This window comes from Bombyx mandarina, chromosome 25, assembly GCF_030267445.1.
Source record: "Bombyx mandarina strain Sakado chromosome 25, ASM3026744v2".
In the NCBI taxonomy this organism is placed as follows: Eukaryota; Metazoa; Arthropoda; class Insecta; order Lepidoptera; family Bombycidae; genus Bombyx; species Bombyx mandarina.
The window spans coordinates 1,918,554-1,945,900 of NC_143231.1; the positions used below are offsets into that span (position 1 = coordinate 1,918,554).

At 38.9% G+C, this 27,347-nt stretch overlaps 2 protein-coding genes across 4 annotated transcripts in view; one reads left to right on the top strand and one right to left on the bottom strand.

Annotated features, from left to right (window-relative positions):
* Positions 1 to 1,697: 1,697 nt before the first annotated feature.
* Positions 1,698 to 22,316, top strand: IFT46 (intraflagellar transport 46). Of its 3 annotated transcripts, XR_016325466.1 has the most exons (9): positions 1,698 to 1,943; positions 3,273 to 3,399; positions 4,286 to 4,451; positions 8,300 to 8,466; positions 9,232 to 9,335; positions 10,458 to 10,570; positions 11,684 to 11,974; positions 21,155 to 21,367; positions 22,214 to 22,316. XR_016325466.1 is itself a non-coding variant. In XM_089738700.1 (7 exons), exons 1-7 carry the CDS (start codon positions 1,698 to 1,700, stop codon positions 11,952 to 11,954), a joined length of 1,194 nt encoding a protein of 397 aa, XP_089594826.1. In that variant the 3' UTR covers positions 11,955 to 12,188. The 3 variants fall into 3 exon arrangements, 2 of the variants coding, with proteins under 2 accessions (XP_089594826.1, XP_089594827.1); XM_089738700.1 differs by lacking the exons at positions 21,155 to 21,367; positions 22,214 to 22,316 and having other exon boundaries at positions 11,684 to 12,188; XM_089738701.1 differs by lacking the exons at positions 21,155 to 21,367; positions 22,214 to 22,316 and having other exon boundaries at positions 1,715 to 1,943; positions 4,292 to 4,451; positions 11,684 to 12,194.
* Positions 13,241 to 27,347, bottom strand: part of LOC114251208 (cell growth regulator with RING finger domain protein 1) — a 69,551-nt gene continuing 55,444 nt past the window's right edge. The window contains exons 5-9 of the mRNA XM_028185404.2: positions 25,678 to 25,822; positions 24,833 to 24,940; positions 22,268 to 22,424; positions 18,506 to 18,674; positions 13,241 to 16,412 (exon numbers count right to left, since the gene is read on the bottom strand). Of these exons, the coding sequence (XP_028041205.2) occupies positions 18,529 to 18,674; positions 22,268 to 22,424; positions 24,833 to 24,940; positions 25,678 to 25,822 (556 nt within the window). The 3' untranslated portion in view covers positions 13,241 to 16,412; positions 18,506 to 18,528. The remainder of the gene's footprint in view (positions 16,413 to 18,505; positions 18,675 to 22,267; positions 22,425 to 24,832; positions 24,941 to 25,677; positions 25,823 to 27,347) is intronic.

Genomic DNA, 27,347 nt, shown 5'->3' on the forward strand with positions numbered 1-27,347 from the left:
GTAAGTTTGCGCATGGTACACTCACGTGCAAAAACATTACTTACTCTGCGTCATAATGCTATTAAATTATTAAAATCAACATATGTATTTATTTATATATTTATTAGAACATCAACAAAACATATAGGTTAATAATTGTAATAATTTAATCTTGGGGTAAAATAGATATTCCTTCTATTAAGTCAAAACTAGAGCTGTTGCCAGGTCTTGGTTCAGTTGAAGCGAAGCTGGTATTTGTAATTTTTTTTTCGTTATCATAATCTTGACCATCATCATCATCACTGTTTTCATCACCCGAGTCGCTATCATCGTGATGAGTCGACATAGGGCTCATCGGCGTAGTTTACAACTCGGTCGATTCGGTCTTCTTTTTTGTCTATAATTAATTATTTTTTGAAGATATTCGATTCGTAGTAATCGAATGTTACTTTTTTCATTTACCAGCTTCCAATTATTTTCTGTTCTTTTTTCCATCTGAAGCCTAGCTCTTTCATAATCCGTCGTAAGCTTAATTCCGAGCCATTAAAATTTATATCTTCTTTAAATTTTTCGAAGCCTTTCTACGGTATGGAGTTTCGCTGCTTGTTATGTAGTTATTATGATTACATCTTTTTATTACAGATTGAACGAAACTATCCATTCCGGTAACTTTCTTCTTCCCTGATCTTTTCTTACCCGGAGTCCGAAACACGGCGAGCAAGCCAGAGCCTTTAGCTTCGTTAATAATGCACCTAACAGTACTCACTGATGTTTTTGTTGCTTCCGAAGTCTGTTTTAATTTTTCCATATCATTCTTCCCATGTTTTATAAAGAAGCAATATACGTCGTACACAAATTTTCTACCCTTTCTTTTAAGTACTACACCAGTTTGTCACGGCATAGTGTATGTTTTATAAAAAATCAACAAACACTCAACAAATAGCAATGGCAACAAAGTCCACAAGCAATTATAACAAATAACTTAACGATTAATAACGATAGACTTTTCACTGTACGCAAGCGTACTTTTGGGAGCAAGCGGAATGAGGGCGCAGTGCGGGACGCAGGGTTCGACTGATCTACCAATAACGCGCTCGATACGATTTCCCCTGCCGTCGCGCCTCACCCTCACCACCAAAGTGATCTAAAATTCGGTTCTGCGCAGTCAAGGTCATTTGCTCACGAAGTTTGCCGATTACTATATCTATGTTTTATTATTATTTGTGAATCTTGTTATTGTATATTTTTAAATTAAATACTTGAATCTTCATGGTTTTTTAGTTTTGTTTTATTTTATGCATACTTTTCCACCTTTGTGAACAAGGACTTCTGATTTTGGTTTGCTGGAAACGTTTGAGTTATACCTACATGCCTTTGAAACATGAAATTTAAATTGAGCCTTTTGTGTAATATTTCTTTGTACAGTAAACAATAAATAACAAGAATACTAACTTTATAATAGCATGCATTTTTATTTCAATTCAACTGTTAACTTTTTTCTTTAAGTAAAAGTCATTAGACGCGTTTGTCACGATTAGACGTAATGGGTTTTGCGTCTACAAAAAAATGAATCGAACGTAAATTAATAAAACCACATCACAAAACTTTCGTACCAATCCGTGCCACGTGAGCGAAAAACATCCGATGAGACCACAAAAAGGTGCTATTTCCATGCAAGTTCCGCGATAGACACACCGAAACGCGGTTCGCTCGTTTCCATGGCAACTAATGACAAACAGTCACAGACGGCCAGGACTCCTGAGAATGTTCCAATGTATGACGAGACCGTGGTGGTAGACGCTAGCGAGATCGACAGCCCCTCGAGCGACGAGGAAGTGGTCAGAGCTACTATGGCCAAGTTCAATCCCCCGGTGAGACACACAGCGCGACACGACTTCGATTCTGACAGTCAAAGTGATTCAGGATCTGAAAACTTCTTGGGTAACACGTCCTTAGAAGATAAGGTAGGTCTTTGTCTTTTTCTGAACTGTTTCAGAGTATTATAAATAAATAATAGTACTAAATTGACCGACATAATAATTATGGTAATTTGTTAACAAGAATAACTATAGATAGCACTTATATGAAATATTCGAAATAAAAATGAACTCTCTTAAATTCGAGAATGGTTTTTTTTTTCTTTCTTCGTAACCGATGGCAGACGTTTTGCTTAATCGTAATGACGAAATATCTATAGAAATATTTATATTAGTGAGCAGTCAACAGTTATAGTTTGTAGCGTTATAAATTACAAGCGGCCCGCTCCGGCTCTGCTCGGGTCTTTAACAAAAATTTCAACGATATTTGACATAGTTTTATTTTTTTAAATAAAATAACACTTATTGCGGCATAACTACAATAGTTAGACATATGCTGTCGCGACACTTTTTTTAAATAATAATGTGTTCTATAAAGTCGTAGTACATTATTTTATTATATAATTAATAGCTTTGGCAGGGCACGCGATGTAAAGAATATTTTAGATTTTTTTACACCTTGGGTTACGGGTTACCTTATTGAAGCTTTAGTAAGGATCCCTAATTTTTTTCAAAAAAGATTATAGCCTATGTCACTTGGGAATAGTGTAGTTTTCAAACAGTGAAAGAATTTTTCAAATCGGTTCAGTAGTTTCGGAGCCTATTCAATACAAATAAACAAACAAATCTTTCCTCTTTATAATATTAGTATGGTATACTATAGATTAGTGCAGAATATAGATAACGCTAAGTTAAAAAAAGCAATGGCCGCGATCGGGTTAACGTTTTATACCGTACGGACATCGTAGTGCAATGATCTGTTTGAAAAAATGCACCAAGAATTTTCTATTCTCATCCGCGTTTAACGCGTTTCCTTGAGATCTCATATCAAAGTGTTTTATGGTGGTCGCGTCCAGACGCTGTACGTTGTTGCAGCTGTAAACAGTTAGCTTCAGCTAATAATATCGTTTAGTTTATAACATCATTAACGTTTGTACGGAGTAATATTTTGAGATTCAATGATTTATATTTATTGTGTCTATGGCTTTTTTTATTTATACCCTAGATCGACTAGACGAGCTCACTGCCCGTTGTAACTATAGTGAGACCTTAGAACTTAGAACCCTAGAACATGAGTTGTAAGGTCTCACTTTTAACAATAAAATGGCTGCCTCTACCTTCAAACCGAAACACATTACTGCTTCACGACAGAAATAGGTATTGTAGTGGTACCTAAGCATACGGACTCACAAGACGTGCTACCCCCAGTAAGGCTGGCTTACGAGGATCTCTGAAGATACACACATTATGTTTTAGGTACCAGACAAGAAGCCGCTTGTGTCCGAGAAAGCGAATGACGTCCAGAAAAACGTTACGAAGGTTACCAAGGCAGGCAGCGAGAGACCCAAAGCGTCCTCCAAACGTAATGATTCTTCTAATTCTGGTGAGTTAAAAAAATCAATTAGGTACTGCTACAGACCGCAGCTAACAGCCATTATTTTTCTAAGCCGATAGAGGTACTCACATCCCACCTAGTGCTAAATGGTCACCGGAGCCCATAAGTCCAACGAACAAATGGTCTTGAAAAAAAAAACCTCTAAGTGATGTTTAATAGTACCCCGAAATAACCCAAACTATTCAAAAAGTCCAACTCTACCGTACAATAGACTGTCTTATCACTAAAACTGTAACTATACTGTGTAGGCTGTGAGCTCGTCCACTCATCCAAGCAATAAAAAAAAGTATAGGCTACTATATAAGGCCTTCAATGCAAAAGTGGTCTAAGCTTACCTGAGCTTACTATAATAAGTATGGAGACAATGAGGTCTGAATTTGCTGACCTGTACTGACTGCCGACCGAACCTGTAGACCGAATGGTATACAGTCGACGTTGCCCAAAACACGTCATTACGGATCCTCCCGATCCATTAACGGTGCTTTTAGGTACTACAAGCACCGGTTACCGTCCTCGTCGAACCCGTCGCTTACGACGAAGGGCTCGACGAGCGAATTAACCCATAGACACAGCCCACTGAGTTTCTCGCCGAATCTTCTCAGTGGGTCGCGTTTCCGATCCGATGGTAAATTCTGCGAAGCAGTGCTCTTGCTAGGCCCAGTGTTAGCAACAGTCCGGTTTGAGCATCGTGAGCTCACCTACACGTTAGGGTGAAGCTGAAATAGCCTCTCAAGGCTATTAGCATAGGTAGGAAGAACAAAAAAACTACGAATATCAAATAATGTAGGATAGGCCACTTTTGTGCTGACGGCCTCATATATAGCACTATAGTGCAGCGTAGTCTGAAAGCAGCTTTAATCATCTTACAATTCAGAAACAGATAGCGGAGAAATGGAACGCGAGCGACCTGACCCGCTGATCGGCAGCGGTCGCAAGCGAGGCGGCGTCGTGATACCAGCTGAAGGCGCGTACGATCCCAAACTGTATCAGGACCTGAAGGTTCCGCCCGAAATGGAAAACATCTTTCAGTATATCATGAAGTGAGAACCTTTGTCATTACAGTTTTGGTTTGCTACATAGGAGTTTCTTTGACTACGATGATAAGCATCTTATGATGAAAAGTGATTGTTGACTCAATAGGAAACGCGGTTTGACTTATGTGTATGCACAAACGTTACACACATTATATACGACCTGTACCCACTGCTGGTCCGTTTCATATATGTATACATATTCTTAAAATAATTATTGCACAGAAGAATGAAGTACCTTTGAAAATTAGGAGAATATACTTTTACGACGACTTTGTAAAGTGAAATTGACAGTAAGAAACGCGAGGTTAAACCGTAAAAATATTTTAAATTCCGATTACGACTCGCCGATACCGAAATGTAAATAAGCTCAATGAAAAAATTCTCGTTTTCTTATTGTGAAAAAGTCGTTATATTAGTCCAGCTGATCAAGTTTTAGAGTAAGAATACAGTCAAATACGAAATATTGACTTGGATATTCTTAAGCAGGAATTTTAAACTTGACGAGTGTTGCACATACACTATGCTACTATAAATTTTAATATTTAGTTTATTATAAGTTTATAGTAGTTTTTAATACGCTTTTATTAGCTTCAGACGTATGTATGTTAGCATGTAACGGAATCTTTGAACATGATTTTGACCCCCTTCAAAACTTTGGATTAACTCGAAATTTGGTATACTTATTAAGGACCGACGCCAATTCAATATTTAAAAAAAATTATAGAAAAAATTGACATTCAACTAAAAATTAAAAATAAATTATAGCTTAAAAAAACTAACAAAATACGCTTTTTCAAAGGTACTACTTGTATGTCACGAAAACGCTTCAATCTCTTATGGGTAGTCGGTTTTCGGATTATTGCTTCGTGCTCTTTTCGAGTTTGAATTTTGTAAAGCCAATCGTTGGAACTTAATATGTGTCACAAGATATTTTCTCCGGTTATGGAGCGATTTTAGGTGATCAAATAAAATCAGCAAAATGACTGTTGATTCTAGGACAGTGGGAGTCACGTTAGTAATTATTGTGAGACCGCACGGCTAAATACCACCGGTTCTGATTTGTAGAATAGTCTGAACATTGTGTATCTGAAATTATCTATGTTGCCGCTCAAATATTGTCCCAAAAACACAGCCCACTGAGTTTCTCGCCGGATCTTCTTAGTGGGTCGCGATTCCGATTCTGTGGTAGATTCTGCGAAACACCGCTCTTGCTAGGGCTAGTGTTAGCAATTTCTCTTAGGTTGATCCTCACCTATTCGTCCGCGAGAAGCTGGGATATCCCCTTAAGATGCCAGCAAATCGGTAGGTAGGGAAAAAAGCTCAAACATTGTTTGACATGTATGACGGTAAAAAGTAACCGACATAGTCCTAAAGGTTAGCAAGCTGAAGTGGCAATGGGCCGGACATACGTGTCGCAGAACCGATTGCCGATGGAGCAGACGTGTTCTGGACTGGAGACCGCGTACCGGTAAACGCAGCGTTGGGCGTCCCCCTGCCCGTTGGACCGATGACTTGCAGCGATATGCTGGGAGAGATTGGATGCGGAAGGCGGAGGATCGTTCATTGTGGCGGACTATGGGAGAGGCCTACATCCAGCAGTGGAGAGATACAGGCTGATGATGATGATGATGATGACGGTAAAAACATAAGAATAACAAAGACAAACGCATTTCTAAGTTTTCATAGTTATCAAACATCCCAGAACATCAATTATAAATTATTAACGCCGAACTTAGTACGCTCTACATATCGTCCTTTTAATGCGATATATCAAATTTGCAGAAATGTGGGCGAAACGCCTACAGTTTAACCTTGCTAGATCTAGAGTTAAACTAAAATTAACGGTTAACAACTCTTTAGTAATAGACATTAGGTCGAATTCGAGCTGGCAATTGAAATCTAATAAGATTATTAGCGTCATCCAGGTTAGGGTTTGCAGTGGTCTGAGGAAGGTTTATTTACTCTTTCAAAACCAATATTCGATCGTGTCTGTCTTTGTAAAAACTAACTTTACCTTTTAATGTTGTAAAAATAGGTCCCACCAGCCCACTTTTTTATTTTTTATTTCTTAGATGACTGGACGAGCTCACAGCCCACCTGGTGTTAAGTGGTTACTGGATCCCATAGACATTTACAACATAAATGCGCCACCCACTTTGAGATATAAGTTGTAAGGTCTCAGTATAGTTACAACGGCTGTCCCACCTTTCAAGCCGAAACGCATTACTGCTTCACGGCAGAAATAGGAGCGGTGGTGGTACCTACCCGTGCGGACTTACAGGAGGTCCTACCACCAGTAAAAACCACTGTTGAGCTAAATGAATTTTACTCTTCAAAGTTAAGGAATTTAGGGGACCCGATATTTCAATGTAACAATTCGACTTTGTCTTTTTCCTATCTACCGGTGGTCTCGAAGGGCCATTTTGGCTTCATACTGATTCATGCATGAGCTCACGGGGCTGAGCCTAAAAGAGTTTCGGAATATCTGTCCTAGAAAGAGCAGTGCTTTGCTGCATCTAACATTGGACCGGAAACGCAACTCATTGAGAAGATCAAGCAAGGAATTCTGTGGGTTGTGTCTATGGGTTAGGATACACGTCGAACTCACGAGAAATATGACCGAGAGAGAATCTGAAAGGACATCTTGGACGAAGTCGACTCTTCGTTGTCCCGTTGTCTGAGTCGGGTTTGTAGTTAGCTGACATTTCGACAGTATATGAATATGCTCCAAGTTTGTATTGTCTATAAGCTCCAGTACCAAAGAACCTGATTCGGTGTTCCAGCGGGGGGAAATGCACTCCGCGTGAAACACTTCTGTTTGGCCTCGGTCTACTTCTTTCGAGGCTCAAACGGACCTTGTTGAGCTCCAGGAGGCCTTAGTCGATTCAACCTCGACATACCAAGCCTAGGGCAAACAGCGCATAGGCGGAAGCCCGGAATTTCCTAAATCCAAACAAAAAGATCTGTAGCAACTGTTAAGTACCATAGATAATCTCTTAAAACATTTGAGTGAAGCATACAACTGGCGCTGCTATAGCCCTACTGGGAGCTAAATTTATAAAAGCGAAATCCGTCATATTGTTTAAACGCGTGTATAATTCACAATATGTTATTGTACGTGAGCACGCGATCATACATTGTGTTACGAAAACTTGAAATCGCATATTTCCGGTAGAAAGATTTTTAATTTGATGGATTTTATTAATTTGTTACTTTTTTTTTACGATATTCGCAATTCTAAGAGTATGTTTAATACTTTCACACGTTTCGTAGACCCGCAAGCTATATCGAACTAAAATTCGACAGTCATTGAACCCGGGGTCAATGAACGAAAATTTTGTAAGTAAATCATGTTGATCTTGATTGATATTCCTCTCACAAAGTAGACCAATAAACGTCATGATCTTTGAGTGTGTTTCAAAGACTCCCAAATTACGAGATAGACTGCAGGGCCCCGTCATATCAGATTCTCTAGATTGGGACTAGTAATTTTTGTTAGGTAGGAGTAGTCCATTATCTTCCTTTCGGCTTTAGGGACGATAGCAAAATATTCTGTTTAAATTTGTAATAAATTAAGGCAGCACAAACGAAAATAAATTGCTAATCTAATTGATTTTTGTTAATTCATAACAAAAAACGAAAACAGCTCAATATTGGAGTTCATTGACCACACGCGGCAGCTGATCTTAAATTGTGTTACATTGCGTAGAGTCGAATACACTTTATTAGAATACGGTTGTTTTGGTTGAGTTTATAGGATTTACATTTCCACTACACGTCATCTCCGGTTATAATGGACGGTTTTCATGGTTCTTTTCGATGAATATCTTTTACAAGATAAAAATCTCTTCTAGATACACACCGCAGAAGATAGACATTGACTTCAAGCTGCAACCGTTTGTGCCGGAATATGTGCCTGCTGTTGGTGACATTGACGCCTTCCTGAAGGTGACGACGCCGGCGTGCGACGTGCGAGGGGGCCAGCTAGCCGAACAAGTACTCGAACACATCGACAACTTGGGTAAGTTTATGATGAGATCCAAAATAGATGGGAGAGTTGTTCAGATCGGCACGTTTGTTCTTGAATATTAAGTGTGTTATCTATGGTTTCTGTGTTACCGTACTGCCAATTTCGCATTTAGACTTATAGTATGGAGGATAGAGGTAAGGAGAACCGTCTCATATGGGAGGAAGCTTGAAAGTGTCCCACTTTCAGCACTAAATAACAGTTAAAAATCCTCCAGAACACGTCGAACTCTTTGTCGAGTTCGACGAGTACGGTTACCGGGGTCCCTAAGCCTGCTCCTAGTATTAGAGCTGAAGGCGTCTAATGCAAAGGTTATTGGACCTGATGGATCCGTAAGGACGTGTAATTCGGTCTATAGAGGATGGAGGTATGGAGCACATTCTCCGTTTGTGAAAAATTGTTCTTCAAAAAATTACCAAATTAGGGCGGCGCCACCGTAACTAGTGGTGTAATTGCAAAGAAAGCGTCAAAAGATATTCCATTACATTTTCGTTTACAACTTGTATATTCATATCAATTTCAGCACCATCGCCATTTTGGTAGATTTTTTGTAATTTCCTGCTACAGCTACAGCTGAGCTCTTTTTCATCTTGTCCTCGATATGAGGCAATTATCCTTACTTCTACCTTCCATAGTTCGTTTTTTTTTGGAGTTGATGACTTGGTGTCTGGCCAAAAATGTTATGTTCTAGGTTCTATAGTTCGTACGTACAGGGCTGCCAAGGTGGCGGAATTGTATGGAATATTTTGATGATTTCAGGGCTGACGGTACTGGACGAGCCGTCGGCCGAACAAAGCGACTCGGCGCTTTTACACTTGCAGCTGAGGGCTATATCGAAGACGAATCATTCTAAAACCACCGTGGTGTGTGTTTATAAGTATAACTAGCGACCCGCCCTCGCTTCGCTTCGGAAACATTAAAATACACATGAAACCAAAAAAAAAAAATAAAAAAAAATTTAAAAAAAGTAGCCTATGTTCATCAGGGACAATGTCGGCTTCTAATGGAAAAATAATTTTTCAAATCGGTCCAGTAGTTTCGGAGCCTATTCGAAACAAACAAACAAACAAATCTTTCCTCTTTATAAAATTAGTATAGATAATACGCTTTTATTAGCTTCAGACGTATGTATGTTAGTCTAGTATGTAACGGAATCTTTGAAGATGATTTTGTTGACACACTTCAAAACGTCGGATTAACTCGAAATTTGGTATACTTATTAGGGATCGACGACGATTCAATATTAAAAAATAAATAATAGTTAAAAAAAACTAACAAAATACGCTTTTATAGAAAATTCAACTAAAAAATTTAAAATATTTTTTTATGAAATTTGAATTAAAAATGGTGTACGGAAAAATGATTTTATAGTAAAAAAAAGCGTGGGGTGCATGTTATCAGTAGTTATAAATATTTTATGAACAGATATGAGTAGAAGGGTTATTTATTGATAAAAAATAGTGAACTCAGGGGCACGTTTGTTACTGTTGTTAAATATATGAACTCATCGCGGCCTAAAGGATAACGCGGCAGGTGTATTCGTATAGAGCGACGTGAGTGTGCCGGTGTTCGAATCCCGCAGGCGGGTACCAATTTTTCTAATGAAATACGTACTTAAAAATTTTTCACGATTGACTTCCACGGTGAAGGAATAACATCGTGTAATAAAAATCAAACCCGCAAAATTATAATTTGCGTAATTACTGGTGGTAGGACCTCTAGTGAGTCCGCACGGGTAGGTACCACCGCCCTGCCTATTTCTGCCGTGAAGCAGTGCGTTTCGGTTTAAAGGGTGGGGCAGCCGTTGTAACTATACTGAGACCTTAGAAATCATATCTCAAGGTGTGTGGCGGCATTTACGTTGAAGATATCTATGGGCTCCGGTAACCAATTAACATCAGGTGGGCCGTGAGCTCGTCCACCCGTCTTATCAATAAATATAAAAAAGGAAGAAACCGAAGTACTATATCGAAATTGTTGTTCAGTTGACGAAGAAGATTGACAATCCGGAGAGCAATCCCAAAGCGATCGACCGTTGGATCAAGGACGTGGCTGAGCTGCACCTCTCGAAGCCAGCGCCCACGGTCTCCTACACCAGGTGAGGCAGCTAAAGAAAATCAGTGCTTTTACATATAATTTTTTTTTAAATACCCATCGTACCACTCGTCAGCGGAGCCATCCTTACTGCCTGGAATAATTCCGACCACAGTGCGTTTCCGATTTTGTTGTTGTTGATGTCCATGTTCACCATCATATTGGCTGTTGGCTGTTTCGTTTCGAAAACATTACAAAAAAAGAATGTTTGCAATTGAGACGAATTTAAAATTTCGGGAAGAGGATAATTGTAGGTTTTAGTTAATGATCATAGTGATACACAAGTTCGATAATTATTTTACATTTTATTCGTATAATAATTACATAGATTTATTCAGAATGCATTAAGTCCGAATATTAGGTACGAAGCAAAGAGAACCACGAATATAAGAAACACTGTATAATGCTTCCTATCTCATTTTCTCCCACGTTAAATCTTATGAATTTGTGTGTCTGTCTCTTTTTACTGACGCTTTTTCGTTTCATCGACTTTCGAATGATAACGATGCTAAAGAAGTTTTCACTTCAAAAATATACCTTAACAAGTACTCTTGTTTATTTGATAGTGTTGTCTGTTTGTTTTAGGATGATGATTGATCATTTTGCCTTTACATTGTTTAGGTGGATAGGTTTGGGATCGTGGATAATCCCATTCTCACGGATCGTTTGAAACCTCTGGGTCTGCGGAGGGACTTCGGTTCCCTCTGTTTTTTGTACCGTATGTTCCATGGGGAGTGCCTAGGAATTGTTCGAGATGATACCATCATCTCGTTTTTACCATCGCACCGCCGGCCACCGGAGTAGTGTTCATCTATACTACCTGAAGCCACTGCGGTCATCGACAGTGCGTTTCCAGTCTTTTTTGCCATGTACCATCCGGCTATGGAATGAGCTCACGTCCACGGTGTTTTCCGAGCGCTATGGCATGTCCTTCTTTCAAACGAGGTTTGTGGAGAGTATTAAGCGGTAGGCAGCGGCTTGGCTCTGCCCCTGGCATTGCTGAAGACGATGAGCGCCGGTAACCACTCACCATCCTGTGGGCCGTGTGCTCGTCTGCCTACAAGGGCAATAAAAAAAAGGTGACGTAGTGACGCGGGTGTTTTTTTATGATTTCCAGTAAGATGCCGGACATAGACGCTCTGATGGAGGAGTGGCCGGAGTCGATGGAGGAGGCGCTGAACGAGGTCGGCTTCCCCTCGGCCTCGTTGGACTGCAGCTTGTCCCAGTACTGCGAGCTGGTTTGCGGGATGTTCGACGTGCCGGTGGTGGGACAAGGCGCGCCCGGCCGGATACAGGCGGTGCACCAGCTGTTCACGCTGTACTGCGCCGTCAAGCACTCGCAGCTCTACGCCGATAGGATTAAGGAGACAAGTGAAGGAGTTTCATAGTAATAGCGATCGAATTCAGTGTAGGTGTCTAAGAACTGAACAATTAAAACATTAAATTGGTTCATTGCTGGTTTTTCCTATACTTTGAGTATATTATTAAGCAAATGAGGGGTCATCTATAAATTAAGTCACACGTTGATGGGGAGGGGGGGATCACCGAAATGTGACATAGTGTGACAAGGGGCATGGGGTCAATAGTTTTGTGACGTCACATGTTAAAATTTAAAATATTAAAACGCGATGTTTAGATGTGAATAAAAAACAAAAATCTACGAACTTGAACTATAGTTATTAATAATTTAGCATTCTCGCTATAAGATTCTCTCATGCAAACGTCATTTAACTTATAATTTAACTTAGGGGGGGGGGGGGGGGGGGGGGGTTATAAAAATGTGACAACCTGTGATAAGGACGGGGGGAGGGGATCAAATGAAGGGAAGCAGTAATGCGTTTCGGTTTGAAGGATGGGGCAGCCGTTGTATCTATACTGAGACCTTAGAACATATATCTCAAGGTGGGTGGCATATTTACGTTGTAGATGTCTATGGGTTCTAGTAACCACTTAACACTAGGTGGGCTGTGAGCTTGTCCAAACATGTAAGCAATAAATAATAATAATAATAATATTATAATAGCGATTCAATACCGTGTAGGTACCTAGAAGCCGAATAATGAAATCGTTAAATTGGTTCATTACTGGTTTTTCCTATACTATTAATAAACAAATAATTGGTATACACATAACATAATAAATTCCCAATTTTGCTTAAATTTAATAACCCACTATCGTGTTTAAGGGAATTGTGAAAAAAGCGATCCATATCATCATTCAGTGTTCCATCACTGGTGGTTCCATAATGGTTGGATAATTTTTGTTTTGCTTGGTATCCACGCAATGTAAATCGATTAAAAAACAGCTGACGCTTGGAGTCTGTACAGTTTAGCGTCTTGGGGCATTTAACTTTGCATTAGATTGCGGGGTAAAGTAAAAGCGTAACACAATACTGGAACGGTTTACTTGTTATGTCGGAGTGAAGCAAGAAATATAATTATTTGTTATTAAGATAGGTACATGAGCTTAAGACCACTTGGTGCCAAGTGGTTAGCGGAGATCATAAACGGGAATGCCTCCATCCACTTTATCAAGGCGATCTTACTCTTCAAACCAAAACGCATGACCTCCTTCGCGGCAGAAATTGGCAGGATGGTGGTTCCTTCCTACCCTCAAGAGAAATTTCTAGCATAAGGATCTGTTAAACATCTTTAATGAAAATAAATAAAACTAATAATATTAATACTATATATTTTATATCCATTTACATTAACTGGCGTATTTACAAAGCTTCACATTTATCACAGTCTCATATCATAATTATTATTTGCACCCATACATTTTATTTTTGTTTCGCAGTGTAGCTTCTTTGGGCGAGAACGTGAGGGGGTAAAAATCACGAAGGCGAACTTCTGTCGCGTAAAGGACGGAAAACAGCTCTCTCCCTCTCTCGCGGCGGCTCAAAGAAGTTTCACTTCTGTCACGTGTAGTCATCTCTTATATACAGTTCGGGTCTCGCATCGCGTATCACACGATAATGAATCGAAAACTACATTACATTAGGGTCGGTAAACGAAAAACTACATGTATATTCGCTAATTTATCAACTACAATTAAATAATCGGCAACCGGACAAGACGGTCGGTCGGTCACAGAACGAACTAAAAATTAGTCGCCGGGAATTTTAGCTCAATGTTTATCGTGTGTAATGTGTGTAATTTGTGATAAAATTAAATGTATCTACTAGGATTTTTTTATTTAGAATTTCCTTCACGTCGAGCCAAATGTCGATAAGAACGCGCAATGTAGTATCGCTCAGCTAACGCAAATAGTTTTTTTGATGTGCTGATAAAGAATCTTCAATGTCAATAGTTAACTTGATGGTCTATTATAGTATTTGTTATCATTTGGTTTTTGCGAATTGTGGACGTAATTAAAAGTACTTTTAAGGTTTAATATCGCGATTAATGTTGCATATTGAATACTTTATCAGGTGTTTGTTCGTCGCGACATTACAATTTTGTTCTAACTACCGTCTGTTTTTTTTTATATATAAAAAATATATATATCAAGACATTAACCCTTTTAGTGCTGAGTTTATTTTCATATATTTTAGTATAGTAAGAAATTGCTAAAGGAATTTAAAAAAAAATGTATTTTATAAACAGCAATTTTAAACGGTAATTTATAAATTTTATTAATTTATTAATAACGTTAGACATGCACGCGCTAAGATACGCCCGTACAGGTCGACACCTAATACAGATCTATAATCAAACTGCTTAATAGTCGGTATTCCGACGCTTCGCGGTTTGTACACATCAAGAGAGTCGATCTATCGACGCGCTCTAGTGCTTAAGGATAGTAAAAAAAAACGAGAAATTAAACCGTAAAAGTAGTTTTAATTATGTCTCATTTTTAGCTAAGCGACGATACATACGCGGCTAATCGTCGTCTATAGCTTTAGTGCTATAGAATGTAGCGATTTGGCCACAAATGACGTCACGCGCAAATTTCGTTTGGTCGAGTTTTGTGGTTTACGCGACAAATTAAAAACGCAAGTGCGGTGCGATTCCCTATTTTTAAACTACACAAATAATAGTAACAATTAGGCCTCAGAATGCTTTATAAGAACGTAACAGATTTTTTTTGCAGGCATAGAGTAAATTGAAGACACGAGTGGGATGAAGGGGATATGATACAATTTGTTAATTTTGTGAAAACGGGCAACATACTTTTGTGACTTGTACTTTTTCTTCGACGTAACTCCTTCATCACACGCGATTTCAAAAATAGCCTTTAAACCCGGAGTTTTAAGGTCTAATATGGTTTATAGGCACATAACACCTTCATTCAATATAAAAACAAAAAAATCTTAAAAATGATACTTAACCCCTTAATCCACTCATGTCTTCAATTATCACTGTCGTGAAATAATTGCTTTTATTCATTTTAAACTGTCGTGTCGACCTTGAAACCGAAACGGGACTAATGGTTTCCATGTTTGCTGTCCATTGCCGGCCGGTTCATTTGCCATTCAATATATTATCGATGGTCGAAATCGCCTCCATATCTTTAGGATTGTCTTTGCTTTACTGGATAAGCTCACTTAAAATAACAAGTTGACTTTAATTGACTTTTCTCCATGCCAACACGACCGATTACCTCCTATCCTACAAAAATGACGTGAGCGTAAATTTTGTCATCGTTACAACCAAAAGGTCGGATGCGACACATTAGATCTAGTAATTGTTTCAAATGTGTTTTTCTTAGATTTACGAACGTTATCACGGTCTGCGTGATAAGCGGTTAGCGAACTCCGTGCACACGTCAACGTGAATGACGCTGCTGGCTTTGAGACATATACAAATTTGAGTTAACTCTTACGCTATCGAGAACGTTAAAAAACTCCCACTAAGCACACATGTCAAAGGTCTTGTTTATTTCGAATCATATTCACAAGGTTCAACCTCTACTGGCTCCTGAGTCTGTAAAGGGTGACCGCTTCCGAAGGTGAAGACATATCGGACATACGGTGCGATAACGTCACTTATGCAAATTATGTAATTTTTCAGGAGAAAAGTTGGAAAATTCAACATCTTATTATATAATTCTTAATTCGACGCTTGAAAGGCAAAAGTGACTAAGCGACAATGCGTGAACTTTACAGTAGACTAATTTAAAGTTGAAATTAATTTAAAATATACTTGAGAAATACCTGAAAAAAATTCTATTTTAATGAATCTAGCTTTAGGATTGAAATGATTTTAATAGACCTAGAAATATATATTTTTTTGCGCATTGAATATGGTTATTGCCTATCATTTATGTACAAAGCAGTTATTGTCGCTTAGTCACGTTTGCCTTTCAAGCGTCGTTATATAGTTCTGCTAGACTGTAGAAATAAAATGATAATATTTAAACTAAAAACTTCATCAGTAAAAGCAAAAATTTCTCTCATCTCACTATAATTACTAATAACTAAAAAAATGTATTTTCTCATACTCAGTTCAGTGTTACAAAAAAAATTGCATAAGTGACTTTATAGCACCGTATGTGGGACATGACGAGTTTCTGAAGACGATGACACTATAAATATCGACAAATAAAAAACGGAGTTTTTTTTTAACTGCACGCAATGGAACTCGTCTGAAATTCCATCGACGCACCGGGTCGACGACCTCGCGAGTTCCTAACACAAGTAGTCGGGAGGGTATATGACGCTCGCGGTCGCAGCCGACAGACATTATACGTATTAACTAGTAATGTCTTTTATTCACAAAAATCACTTGAACATTATTATTTTTTGTTCCAACACTCGTTATGGTATTTATTCAATATTCACACAGCGCTCTTCTAACATCAAAGACGTTTAAGTCGACTATCTTCGTTCCTTTTCGCCCTCACTGAAAATGAAAAAATTTTTTTTTAAATTTCACCGCCGACACAATTAACACAGAATATTTTTATGTTAATCTGTACTAGTGGTCGCGTAGTAGTCGAAATTGGACTTTTTGGCGGGAAACGCGAGGAGTGAAGTTGTGTGATTTGTTTTATTTTGTCTATTTAGTGTTTCTTCGGGTTTAAATATGTAATAATGGTGGTTTATTAACTGTTTAATATCTGTGAAAGTGCACAAATGCGGGAAAATGAAATAAAGCCGCTGCACGTAACTTCTCGGGATCCTCCAAAAAGTCCACTGAAAAAATCTTAGTAAATGACCACCATTTTACTGAGATTATATTTCATCCCGTATCATCTCATTTAATTTCATCCCAGTTGATTAATGTCTCAAATTAATCATCTTTATTTCATTTCACTCCATAATATAATTTTTCATAAAAATATGAATATAAATAAAAATAAGACATGACTTAAAGGTCTCAGTTACCAGGTCACAAAATCCCTTAAAAAAAAAAGTTGTCGAAATTCGACTATAATTTTGATTTTTGATTAACTGAAATTAACATTAAAATTAATTAATAAGTTTGAGCATGATTATGATTCCATTATCAAGGACTATACTTCTATAGCACAGATTTCGTCAAGACTCCACTATATACAAATAATATTAAAGACAAACAGTATTCTGTAATCTATACTCAATTTGACCACAGACTTTAACAATAAATATGCGTGTGTGTGTGTGTGTGTGTGTGTGTGTGTGTGTGTGTGTCAAATACATGGTACTGTGTGTAAATTTTTTTTATTGATTTAATGTAATGCATAATTAAAAATAAAATTATCATTCTGCACTCCTTCTCTATATTCTCTATAAGCGTGGGAAATTTCATACTTCTCCGTGAGTGCATTTTTCGTAAAAAGGGGTACAAAGTTTTTGCTTCACGTATTAATATATCGATTGTAGGTTTGTGTGTGTGAGCCTCAAGGATTTTTTCGATTCGAAGGGTAGTTGTCATTTTTTGACCTGACATAGAGACAAAAAGGAAGAGGTTATCAAATCGATATGGTTTATATTTCGAGGGGTGAAAAACTATGTACTTGGTTTAAACGACATTTTTGCAACTTACATGGGACCCATTTAGAGTTTAAAATTTGTATTTTTTTTATAACAAAATACTTCAGCTACGTGAGTGGAGTAAACTTAATTGAAGTTCAATTAAAAACATCGAACTGTTGATGCTGCTAATAATAAATAAAACGCACCTTTAATTACAAAAAATAATGTCGCGTATTGAGCGAAATTTCGCTTAAGCCAAGTAGCCTTTTACCTCTCGATTAGAAAATTTTAAACGATGCACTTTACCAGGTTCTCCCTTGAAAATTTCATTAAAATCGGTTCTCATTCGTTTTTTTTTTCAGGAAGGAAGAATTACCCAATGCCCTTTCACCAAGACACGCGAATGAGCTCGGACTCGGTCAGGAGGAGTGGTATTTGATAACAGCTGCCCGAGCGCCTCCGAAGGAGACCTAATAACTCAAGGGCAGCTGTTATCGAAATCCGCTGAGTAGATCCGGCGTGATACTAACGGGCCGATGTTATGAAGTTTAACTCTTTGACGAGTTCGACAGACATGTCGCATAGTTCGATACTCCTCCGGAAGTCTTATCCTTACAGGTCCCGACTTTTCACATTAAATGAGCCAAGGAGATTGAGTATATCTACCGTCGTCGCTACCGGCCAGAGGCAGAGATACAAATACGGCTCTCCAAAAACCTACCATTCGTGGCCAAGTGACAGCTCATACTTTCAGACTTCATACCTCGACGATGAAGAGAGCATTCACTTTTATTCCATAATCTACCTTTTTTTCCTACCTAAGCTGATAGCCTTGAAAGGCTATTTCAGCGTAACCTTAACTAGTAGGTGAGCTAACGGGGCTCAAACCAGAGTGATGCTAACGCTGACCCTAGCAAAAGCAGTGCTTCGCAGAATCTACCACCGGATCGGAAACGCGACCCACTGAGAAGATCCGGCGAGAAACTCAATGGGCTGTGTCTTTGGGATAATCCACCTAGCTACTCCCAAAACACCCACCTCGTTATCCTAGTAGCCTCAGTCTAGTGGTAATGGAACAGATTGAAGAGCCTCCTATTGAAAGGGAAACGCTGCTGCTGCTTCAGTTCCGAGAGAGGTTCCTCTTCGTTTCTTATGCAGAAATAGCTGGTGATTGCGCTACGACAGATCGGGCACTTGTCCAGTTTGGCTGGAATTAAAAATTAAAAAAAACATAGAATAATATCCTCTGGGTGATAGATAGGTCCCCTTGTTCTGGTTCCCCGTTCTATTCCAAGGAAGAGATGTCGTTTCTCGGTTTCTTTTCGAAATAAAAAGGACCAAAGTCTCAAATGTTTTGAGTGGAGATTAACATATCAGGCCACATTCTGTGTGTTCACGATCCACCTAGTATAGGGGTTATCAAGGCCCATAAGCGTGTACAAATCCACCTTAAGATGGTATTCTCATATTCTTTTATAATTTACTGCTTTGGTGGACGGGATCACGGACATCTACAACGTAAATACAGTCACCTACCTTGAGATATTAGTTCTAAGGTCTTAGTATAGTTACAACGGCTGCTCCACCCTTCAAACCGAAACGCATTACTGCTTCACGACAGAAATAGGCAGGGTGGTGGTACCTACCCGCGCGGACTCACAAGAGGTCCTACCACCAGTAATTATGCAAATTATAATTTTGCGGGTTTTATTTTTATTATACGATGTTATTCTTTTACTGTAGATGTCAATCATTTATTAAGTACGCATTATATTATTATTATAACCTAGCCACCGTATCCCGTAAATCACCTCTGAAATAACCTAATTAGATTTCCGAAGCAACTATCCGTGTAAACTTATCGCAATTTCCAAATCAAGAGCTTAAGTAGGGCGCAATTCCACCAGCCAAACTTTTAAGATATAGTTTCCACTCAGAATACAGAAATAACGTTTTTCTCGCGGACGCTCTCAAACACGATGGACCGACCTCATGAAATCTGTGACGACTCACTGCAACATATATGATTGCTCTCACTCTGCGAAACACCGTGTCACACAGCGACGCATCGCGAGAGCATTGGTATAGCAGGATCTGACTAATGCATGACCACGATCACTCTGTTAAGAGTGTACGACTAGGATAATAGTAAAAACCCTGTTTCTTTCTGTTCTCTCTCTCTGTCAGTCTCAGTTCTTAGAATTTTCAATAGAACGATGTATTCGGCGATAAAGATGGAGAGTCCATTCCCCGGGAATACGTTTATCTTTGAAGAGGCACCGTGGATGCCATTATTCAAACTGATAGGCCTGAACCATGAGCAGTTTCCTTGAGATGTTCTCAAAATCGTTTTCTTATTATGTCAGCCGTTTTATTAGCTGATTACCGAGGCGCATCACGATCGATAACTGAGGTCGATCCCAAGGTTCGGTTCAAAACGCCGCCTTAACCGTTATGAATTGTAATCGTTTTAGGGCGGTTCTGTAGTCGAAGATGCGATATGACTTTGTTTTTTTTTCCTACCTATGCTGATAGCCTTGAGAGGCTATTTCAGCGTAACCTTAACTAGTAGGTGAGCTCACGGGGCTCAAACCTGACGACGTTGCTAACACGAACTCTAGCAAGAGCCGTGTTTCGCAGAATCTACCACCGGATCGGAAACGCGACTCCCTGAGAAGATCCGGCGAGAAACTCAGTGGGCTGTGTCTGTGGGTTAATTTACGATGTCGGCGGTCCGCGCGGATAGGTACCAACACCCTGCCTATTTCTGCTGTGAAGCAGTGATGCGTTTCGGTTTGAAGGCTGGGGCAGCCGTTGTAACTATACTTGAGACCTTAGAACTTATATCTCAAGGTGGGTGGCGCATCGACGTTGTTGATGTCTATGAGCTCCAGTAACTACTTAACACCAGGTGGGCTGTGAGCTCGTCCACCCATCTAAGCAATAAAAAAACGCATTTCAAAGATGAAAATAATTGTGATTTCTTGTGAGTTTATTTAAACGTTTTGTCATAGCATAGCATTACAGTGCGACGCAAGCCTAAAATTGATTGGTTCTCGGACACGGATTCTCCGCTGACCCGTGCCATTCGTTCGCCCATTGAATGCATTATAGGTTTTTAATCTCTTAAATAGGAACGAATTATTATCTATTGATAGATTGTAAAATTTAATTAGACGATTAATTATAGTTTCGAGGGCGTTTTTTACTCTTTTTAATACGCTTTTATTAGCTTCAGACGTATATATGTATGTTTGTAACGGAATCTTTGAACATGTAATTGTAATTGACCCCCTTCAAAACGTCGGATTAATTCGAAATTAAGTATACTTATTAAGGACCCATGACAATTAAATATTAAAAAAAAATTGAAAAAATTGAAATTCAACTAAAAAATGAAAAATAAATGATAGTTTAAAAAAAAACAAACAAAATACGCTTTTAAAGAAAACCCAACTAAAAAATTTCAAAAAAATTGGAATAAATTTGAATTAAAAATAGAATTTTACAATAAAATCATTTTTTCTTACACTATTTTATTTTTTTAAAAGTTTAAATAAAATAGAATGGAATTCAATTAAAACTTTAAAAATTCAGTGAGCCGATCATTCGACGCTCCGCTAGCATAAGAATAAATAACAAGTTATGTAATTTATTTATTTATTTATTCAATATCTTTTATTTCAGACACGCAAACGAACGCTAAAATTTTAGCGTGAATCATTATTTATTTATGAAGCCACAGAAAAATACAACGATTTCTACAATAGTGATGAGAAGAATTAAGTACAAAGGCAATTGCTTGTTTGCGGATTGACTGTGGTCCCGGAATTGCTGATGTCCGTGAGCGACAGTGACCACTTACCAAGAAGTGGGCCGCGCGCTTGTCTGTCTATAAAGGTAATAAAAATATTTTACGTCTCGGAGATATTATTCACTGAATCATCTATAAACAATACATACCCATTCGTATATACCAGAGGTACTCAAACTGTTTTGGGGCGAAATATGTTTTTTTAAATCCCAAAAAAAAATTGCCCTTGTAATCAGTCGAGCATACGGCCCACCTGATGGTGAGTGGTTACCGTCGCCCATGGACTTCAGCAATGCCAGGGGCAGAGCCAAGCCGCTGCCTATCGTTAAGTACTCTCCATGAGCCACGTTTGAAGAAGGATATGTCATAGCGCTCGGGAAATACCGTGGAGGGGAGCTTATTCCATAGCCGGATGGTACGTGGCAAAAAAGACCTCTGGAAACGCACTGTGGATGATCGCAGTGGCTCCAGGTAGTATGGATGAACTCTACTGCGGTGGCGGGCGGTGCGATGGTAAAAACGAGATGATGGTATCGTTCTTAACATAAATACTTAACAAATGTTCACGATTGACTTCCACGGTGAAGGAATAACACCGTGTAATAAAAATCAAACCCACAAAATTATAATTTGCGTAATTACTGGTGGTAGGACCTCTTGTGAGTACGCACGGGTAGGTACCACCGCCCCGCCTAGTTCTGCCGTGAAGCAGTAATGCGTTTCGGTTTGAAGGATGGGGCAGCCGTTGTAACTATACTGAGACCTTAGAACTTATGTCTCAAGGTGGGTGGTGCATTTACGTTGTAGATGTCTATGGGCTCCAGTAACCACTTAACACCAGGTGGGCTGTGAGCTCGTCTACACATCTAAGCAATAAGAAAAAATCTCAAACAATTATTTTTTTAAGCATATCACATACCAATTTGTTTTAGATATATAGAATGAGTGTGTATATGTATAAGCACTGGGATGATCGAGGTACTCACGAAGACATCTTGCGCAGAGACAGGCGTGTCTGCACGGCAGTAGCGCTCTGGAGAGAGGCTGGGCGGCGCACACGCAGCACAGAGCCACGTCTCCGTGTTCCGAGCCCTCCGTGTAGCCCTCTGTCTCCTCACCACACTCGCCCGTCACGTACAGTTGCTAAAAAACATAACCGCGGAGACTTATAATACCTTTCTTTACCCTACGTACAAGTCGGTAGTCTAAGGGGGGCGATTCCAACAATGCGCAGACCGGTGGGAAAGTTCACGGGCTCAACTTGAAAGGAATTTGCTAACGCTAAAAACGGGACTGAATAATTTGAAGGGGTTTTAAGTTGAGCGAACACTTATTATTATTATTTTTTTATACAGCCCATCTGGTGTTAAGTGGTCACCGGAGCCCATTGACATCTACAACGTAAATGCGCCACCCTTGCATAGGTCATGACAGAGCGTATGCAAGTTCTGTAGAGTGTCACCTTGACGTTTATTTATTTATTTATTTATGTACACACAAAAAAGAAGACATAGTACAGAGTAATAGGAAACTTATGTACAAAGGCACTGCTTATTTCTTTAAGAAATCTCTTCCTAATTTGAATTTGCTAACGCTGGCCCTAGCAAAAGCTGTGCTTCGCTGAATCTACCACCGGAAAGGAATCGCGACCCAATAAGAAGATTCGGTGAGAAACTCAGTGGGCCGTGTCTTTGGGCTAAGTTGCACGTCGAACTCTTCGACGCAGTACACGAGTTCGACGAGAACGGTGACCTTGAAAGAGTGCTCACGTAAAATAAATCGATTAGATTATCATGGAGCATCAGGTATAGCTACGTGTCCAATTGAACAGTATGCTGAATAAAAATGCTTATTAAATGCATGCATTAAAAAGCATTTGTATTAAATTTATGATTATTATTATTTGTATTTTATTGATTTAATAAGCAAGAATTCCACATGACCACGACTGCTCTGCCAAGAGCAAAACAAATCGATTAGATTATCATGGAGCATCAGGTATAGCTACGTGTCCAATTGAACAGTATGCGGAATAAAAATGCTTATTAAATGCATGCATTAAAAAGCATTTGTATTAAATTTATGATTATTATTATTCGTATTTTATTTATTTAATAAGCAAGAATTCCAAATGACCACGACTGCTCTGCCAAGAGCAAAATAAATCGATTAGATTATCATGGAGCATCAGGTATAGCTACGTGTCCAATTGAACAGTATGCGGAATACAAATGCTTATTAAAAGAATTAATAAGCATTTGTATTAAATTTATGATTATTTTTATTTGTAATTTATTTAATAAGCAAGAATTCCACATGATCACGACTGCTCTGCCAAGAGCAACCGACTGTGATGATGGAATACAAATGCAAAAATATTTTTTCAAGTACCGACTTCAGAACGCGAGTAAATCTTTTAAAACGAATACATTGTATAATAAATTTTAATCAGATTACATTCTGCTTTTAATTCGATCCACACATCTATTATTATTTATGCTGAGCGACTGACTCATCGGTACAAGCCCTAAACTGCTGGAACACAAGCTAGAAACTAAGGCAATCGATGTTTTTTATGTTTTAAGCGGTCTGCTAAGGAATTCTTTTTTTTGCTTGGACTAATACGGCTTACGGTTGAACTAGCTCACGATCCATCTGGTGTTAAGTGGTTACCGGAGCCTATACACATCAACAACGTAAGACTTATGGCTATAAATAGATGTACATTTAAAATTGAATTGAATTAGGAGTTCAAAGTCACTTTTGAAAAATATAATAACATTAAAACTTCTTATAAAATGTTTAGGAAAAAATATTACAAATAATACATATAAAACTACTGTAATCTACTTTAAGTATAATATTTTGTATTACCCGGGCGAAGCCAGAGCGGGCCACGAGTACATAACGAGTTGATATCCGTAATCTTACAAAAATAAAATATGTAGAAAATTTCAATCGACATCAAAAACAATTCAGTTTTTTATTTTTGAACATTTGAAACTAACCGAGGATAACATTAGGGAAAATTATTTCCTCCCAAATGACTCTCTAAACTTTACTAATTTTCCTTATGGCAAACATTCGCTATACGAGTTGAAATTCAGATCCGAAATGATATCTTTTCTAATTAATATATCTCACCTGGTTTCCAGCTTTACAGGCTCGATTGCTTTACCTTTGATATCGGCATAACCGGGCAGACGAATCTGATCCCAATAAAGAACGCTAAACGAAACACCACACTATCAATCCCAAACTCTGTCATTCACAAAATTCCTATAAAGTCTACACTAACCCTTAAAGACCGATGATAACAATTCCGGACACTTCCCTAAGCCCCTAATACCCGCTCGGCTGTCGTGACCATGCTTTTTCTGGGACCGCCAAACTCGTATTTTTTTTTTATTGCTTAGATGGGTGAACGAGCTCACAGCCCACCTGATGTTAAGTGGTTACCGGAGCCCATAGACATCTACAACGTAAATGCGCCACCCACCTTGAGATATAAGTTCTAAGGTCTCAAGTATAGTTACACGTATATTACTGACCTTCAAACACGAGAGATGACCATTGGCCTGCTTGAGGTACTGAGCGATGACACCACTCGGCAGCGGACACTGTTCGTCTCGTATGTGAACCACGCTTACTAGCGCCACCTGAACAATGTCACCACGTCATTTTAACTTAATCGTTGCTCCCTTCGTATTGTCTGCGAGGACCTTGAATTTTAATTGATTTTTGCGGTGAACTAAGGCATCTCCAACAATAGATGTCTACATATTACATATTTTATGCTTCTTTAGTGGCGTAGATAGAGTTTTTGCGGTGAACTATGAACTAAGGCATCTCCAACAATACAAGTCTACATATTAGATATTTTATGCTTCTTTAGTGGCGTAGATAGATTAGCCTTCGTCAGACGTTGCGGTTAATAAAAGTTTATCGCTGTAACACTCATAGGAATTTATTTCAGTAATCTACCTAGCAGTACAGCGCTTATTACGAGTACGTTTTTTTTATAATTTTTTTATTGCTTAGACGGGTGGACGAGCTCACAGCCCACCTGGTGTTAAGTGGTTACTGGAGCCCATAGACATCCACAACGTAAATGCGCCACCTACCTACGTACCCTACTGTTGAATTTTCTTGTGGACGTGTAAAATTTATGACGTGCGTTTGTGTTAATTGCTGATTATGAAAGTCTGTTAAATTGTGCATCGTCTTACATTACAAAAATAATGTAACGATTATGAATATTAAGTTATAACGAAGAAAGATGCGTTGAGAAATATATCTCTATCAATGTCAATCTATTTCGTATAACATCATCTGCTTTGTTCATCAGAAGAAAATTATTATAAATTAGGATATTTCTAGGGATTGCCATTCTCACCGTGTCGTCGGGCCTCAGCTCTCCAATGTCCTTAAGGTCCCTCGCCAAGATTACCACTAGAGGGTAGCAGGTTCTCGGCGGAGGACCTAGTTGTAGAGGCTCCACTGTCGACAACCTCATGGGTCCCTCGTCGTGGGGACCACTTCTGTAAAGAAATGCATGGATTAAGTATAGCTCTTGTATGCCACACTGTTGTTCCTGATTTGAATTGAGCCTATAGACATCGCCGCGACCAGAACATAGTTGTTAATTAAAAAAAGTCCGTTCTGTTTCACACCATGCGGTAGTAGTTCTTACTCAATGTTTCTCAACCATAATTCCTTTCACCGTTCTTATGGGCACTTGATATTTGCAGTATACAAGGCCATTTCGTTTATAGCACATTCAAACTTTAAAGAAGAAGACGATTCGAGCTTAATCAAAACGAACCCCAACTCTATTGGAGATGAAAATTAAAGTGAAATTGGCAGGCGTCTAAATTTAAATCCTTTCAACGTGTAAAGAAATGTTATTAATAACGACAATATTCAAATTTCAACGCCTAACATTACATCTTAGTCATCCGTGACTGCGAAACCTGTGAAGTACGAAAGTAAGTGTGGAAGTATTGAAATAAGAAATGCATAACTGAACAGTGAAAGTCAGGAAAACACTATCTATTTATCGTTGCCAACCAAACTTACCGCTGTTTCCAAACGAAGGCCCAAAAATCAACAAGATACAACATTTTTTCCACCGAACACATTTGCACATTTGTAAACATACTAATATAATAAATCATTATTAACGATCGAATTTTACGTTCACACGAAATGCAATTTCCGATAAGGACTCGGGGAGTTGGTTATTTATAAGAGTTACGTAATGAACCGACGGATTTTATAATGTTTAGAGCCTTGTGTTGCTGCGCGATTAGGAAACGAATCGTTCGGCTGTAACATGGTTTGATCGCATTGTATATTCGCGTCCATGACCGCAGATTTGACTCGGGGCGTGTGAATTAGCATGTTTTTTCAAGGAAATCTCAAATACGAAGTAGACGAGAATTGTCTAAGCGTCTACAAACGGCCTTTTTTTTATTGCTTAGATGGTTGGACGAGCTCACAGCCCACCTGGTGTTAAGTGGTTACTGGAGCCCATAGACATCTACAACTTAAATGCGCTACCCACCTTGAGATATAAGTTCTAAGGTATCATGTTTAGTAACAACGGCTGCCCCACCCTTTAAACTGAAACGCATTACTGCTTCACGGCAGAAATAGGCAGGGTGGTGGGACCCAACCGCGCGGACTCACAAGAGGTCCTACCACCAGTAAGAGTTAGTATGTCTTTTCAAGGAAATCGTAAATACGAAGTACACGAGAATTGTCTGTGGCGGGTAGCCATCATACAACGCAAGATAATTGACAGATGCCTGAATCTCGCTTACGACATTTTCAAGATAAAGCGCATATATACAAGTTCCGAACAACAACATTCGGACCGTCGGTCTACCGAGCAAATATCACCCGCTCGGTGGAAGATCTTCCCTTTGTCGTATATCTCTCCAAAGTGGTGACCCCGACGTGATGTGAACACGCAACCTTCTGATTCATCATCAGCGCATCAAGAACTTCGGCTACCACAATCCCCGCATTCTCGCAGATAAAAGCACGTCATTGACAGTCGTC

Excerpts from the sequence above, each read along its gene's own strand:
- IFT46 (XM_089738700.1), top strand. The coding sequence starts at position 1,698 with ATGGCAACTAATGACAAACAGTCACAGACGGCCAGGACTCCTGAGAAT. Across the intron at positions 3,400-4,285 it reads TAATGATTCTTCTAATTCTG|AAACAGATAGCGGAGAAATG; the intron begins GTGAGTTAAAAA and ends CTTACAATTCAG. Across the intron at positions 4,452-8,299 it reads ATCTTTCAGTATATCATGAA|ATACACACCGCAGAAGATAG; the intron begins GTGAGAACCTTT and ends AATCTCTTCTAG.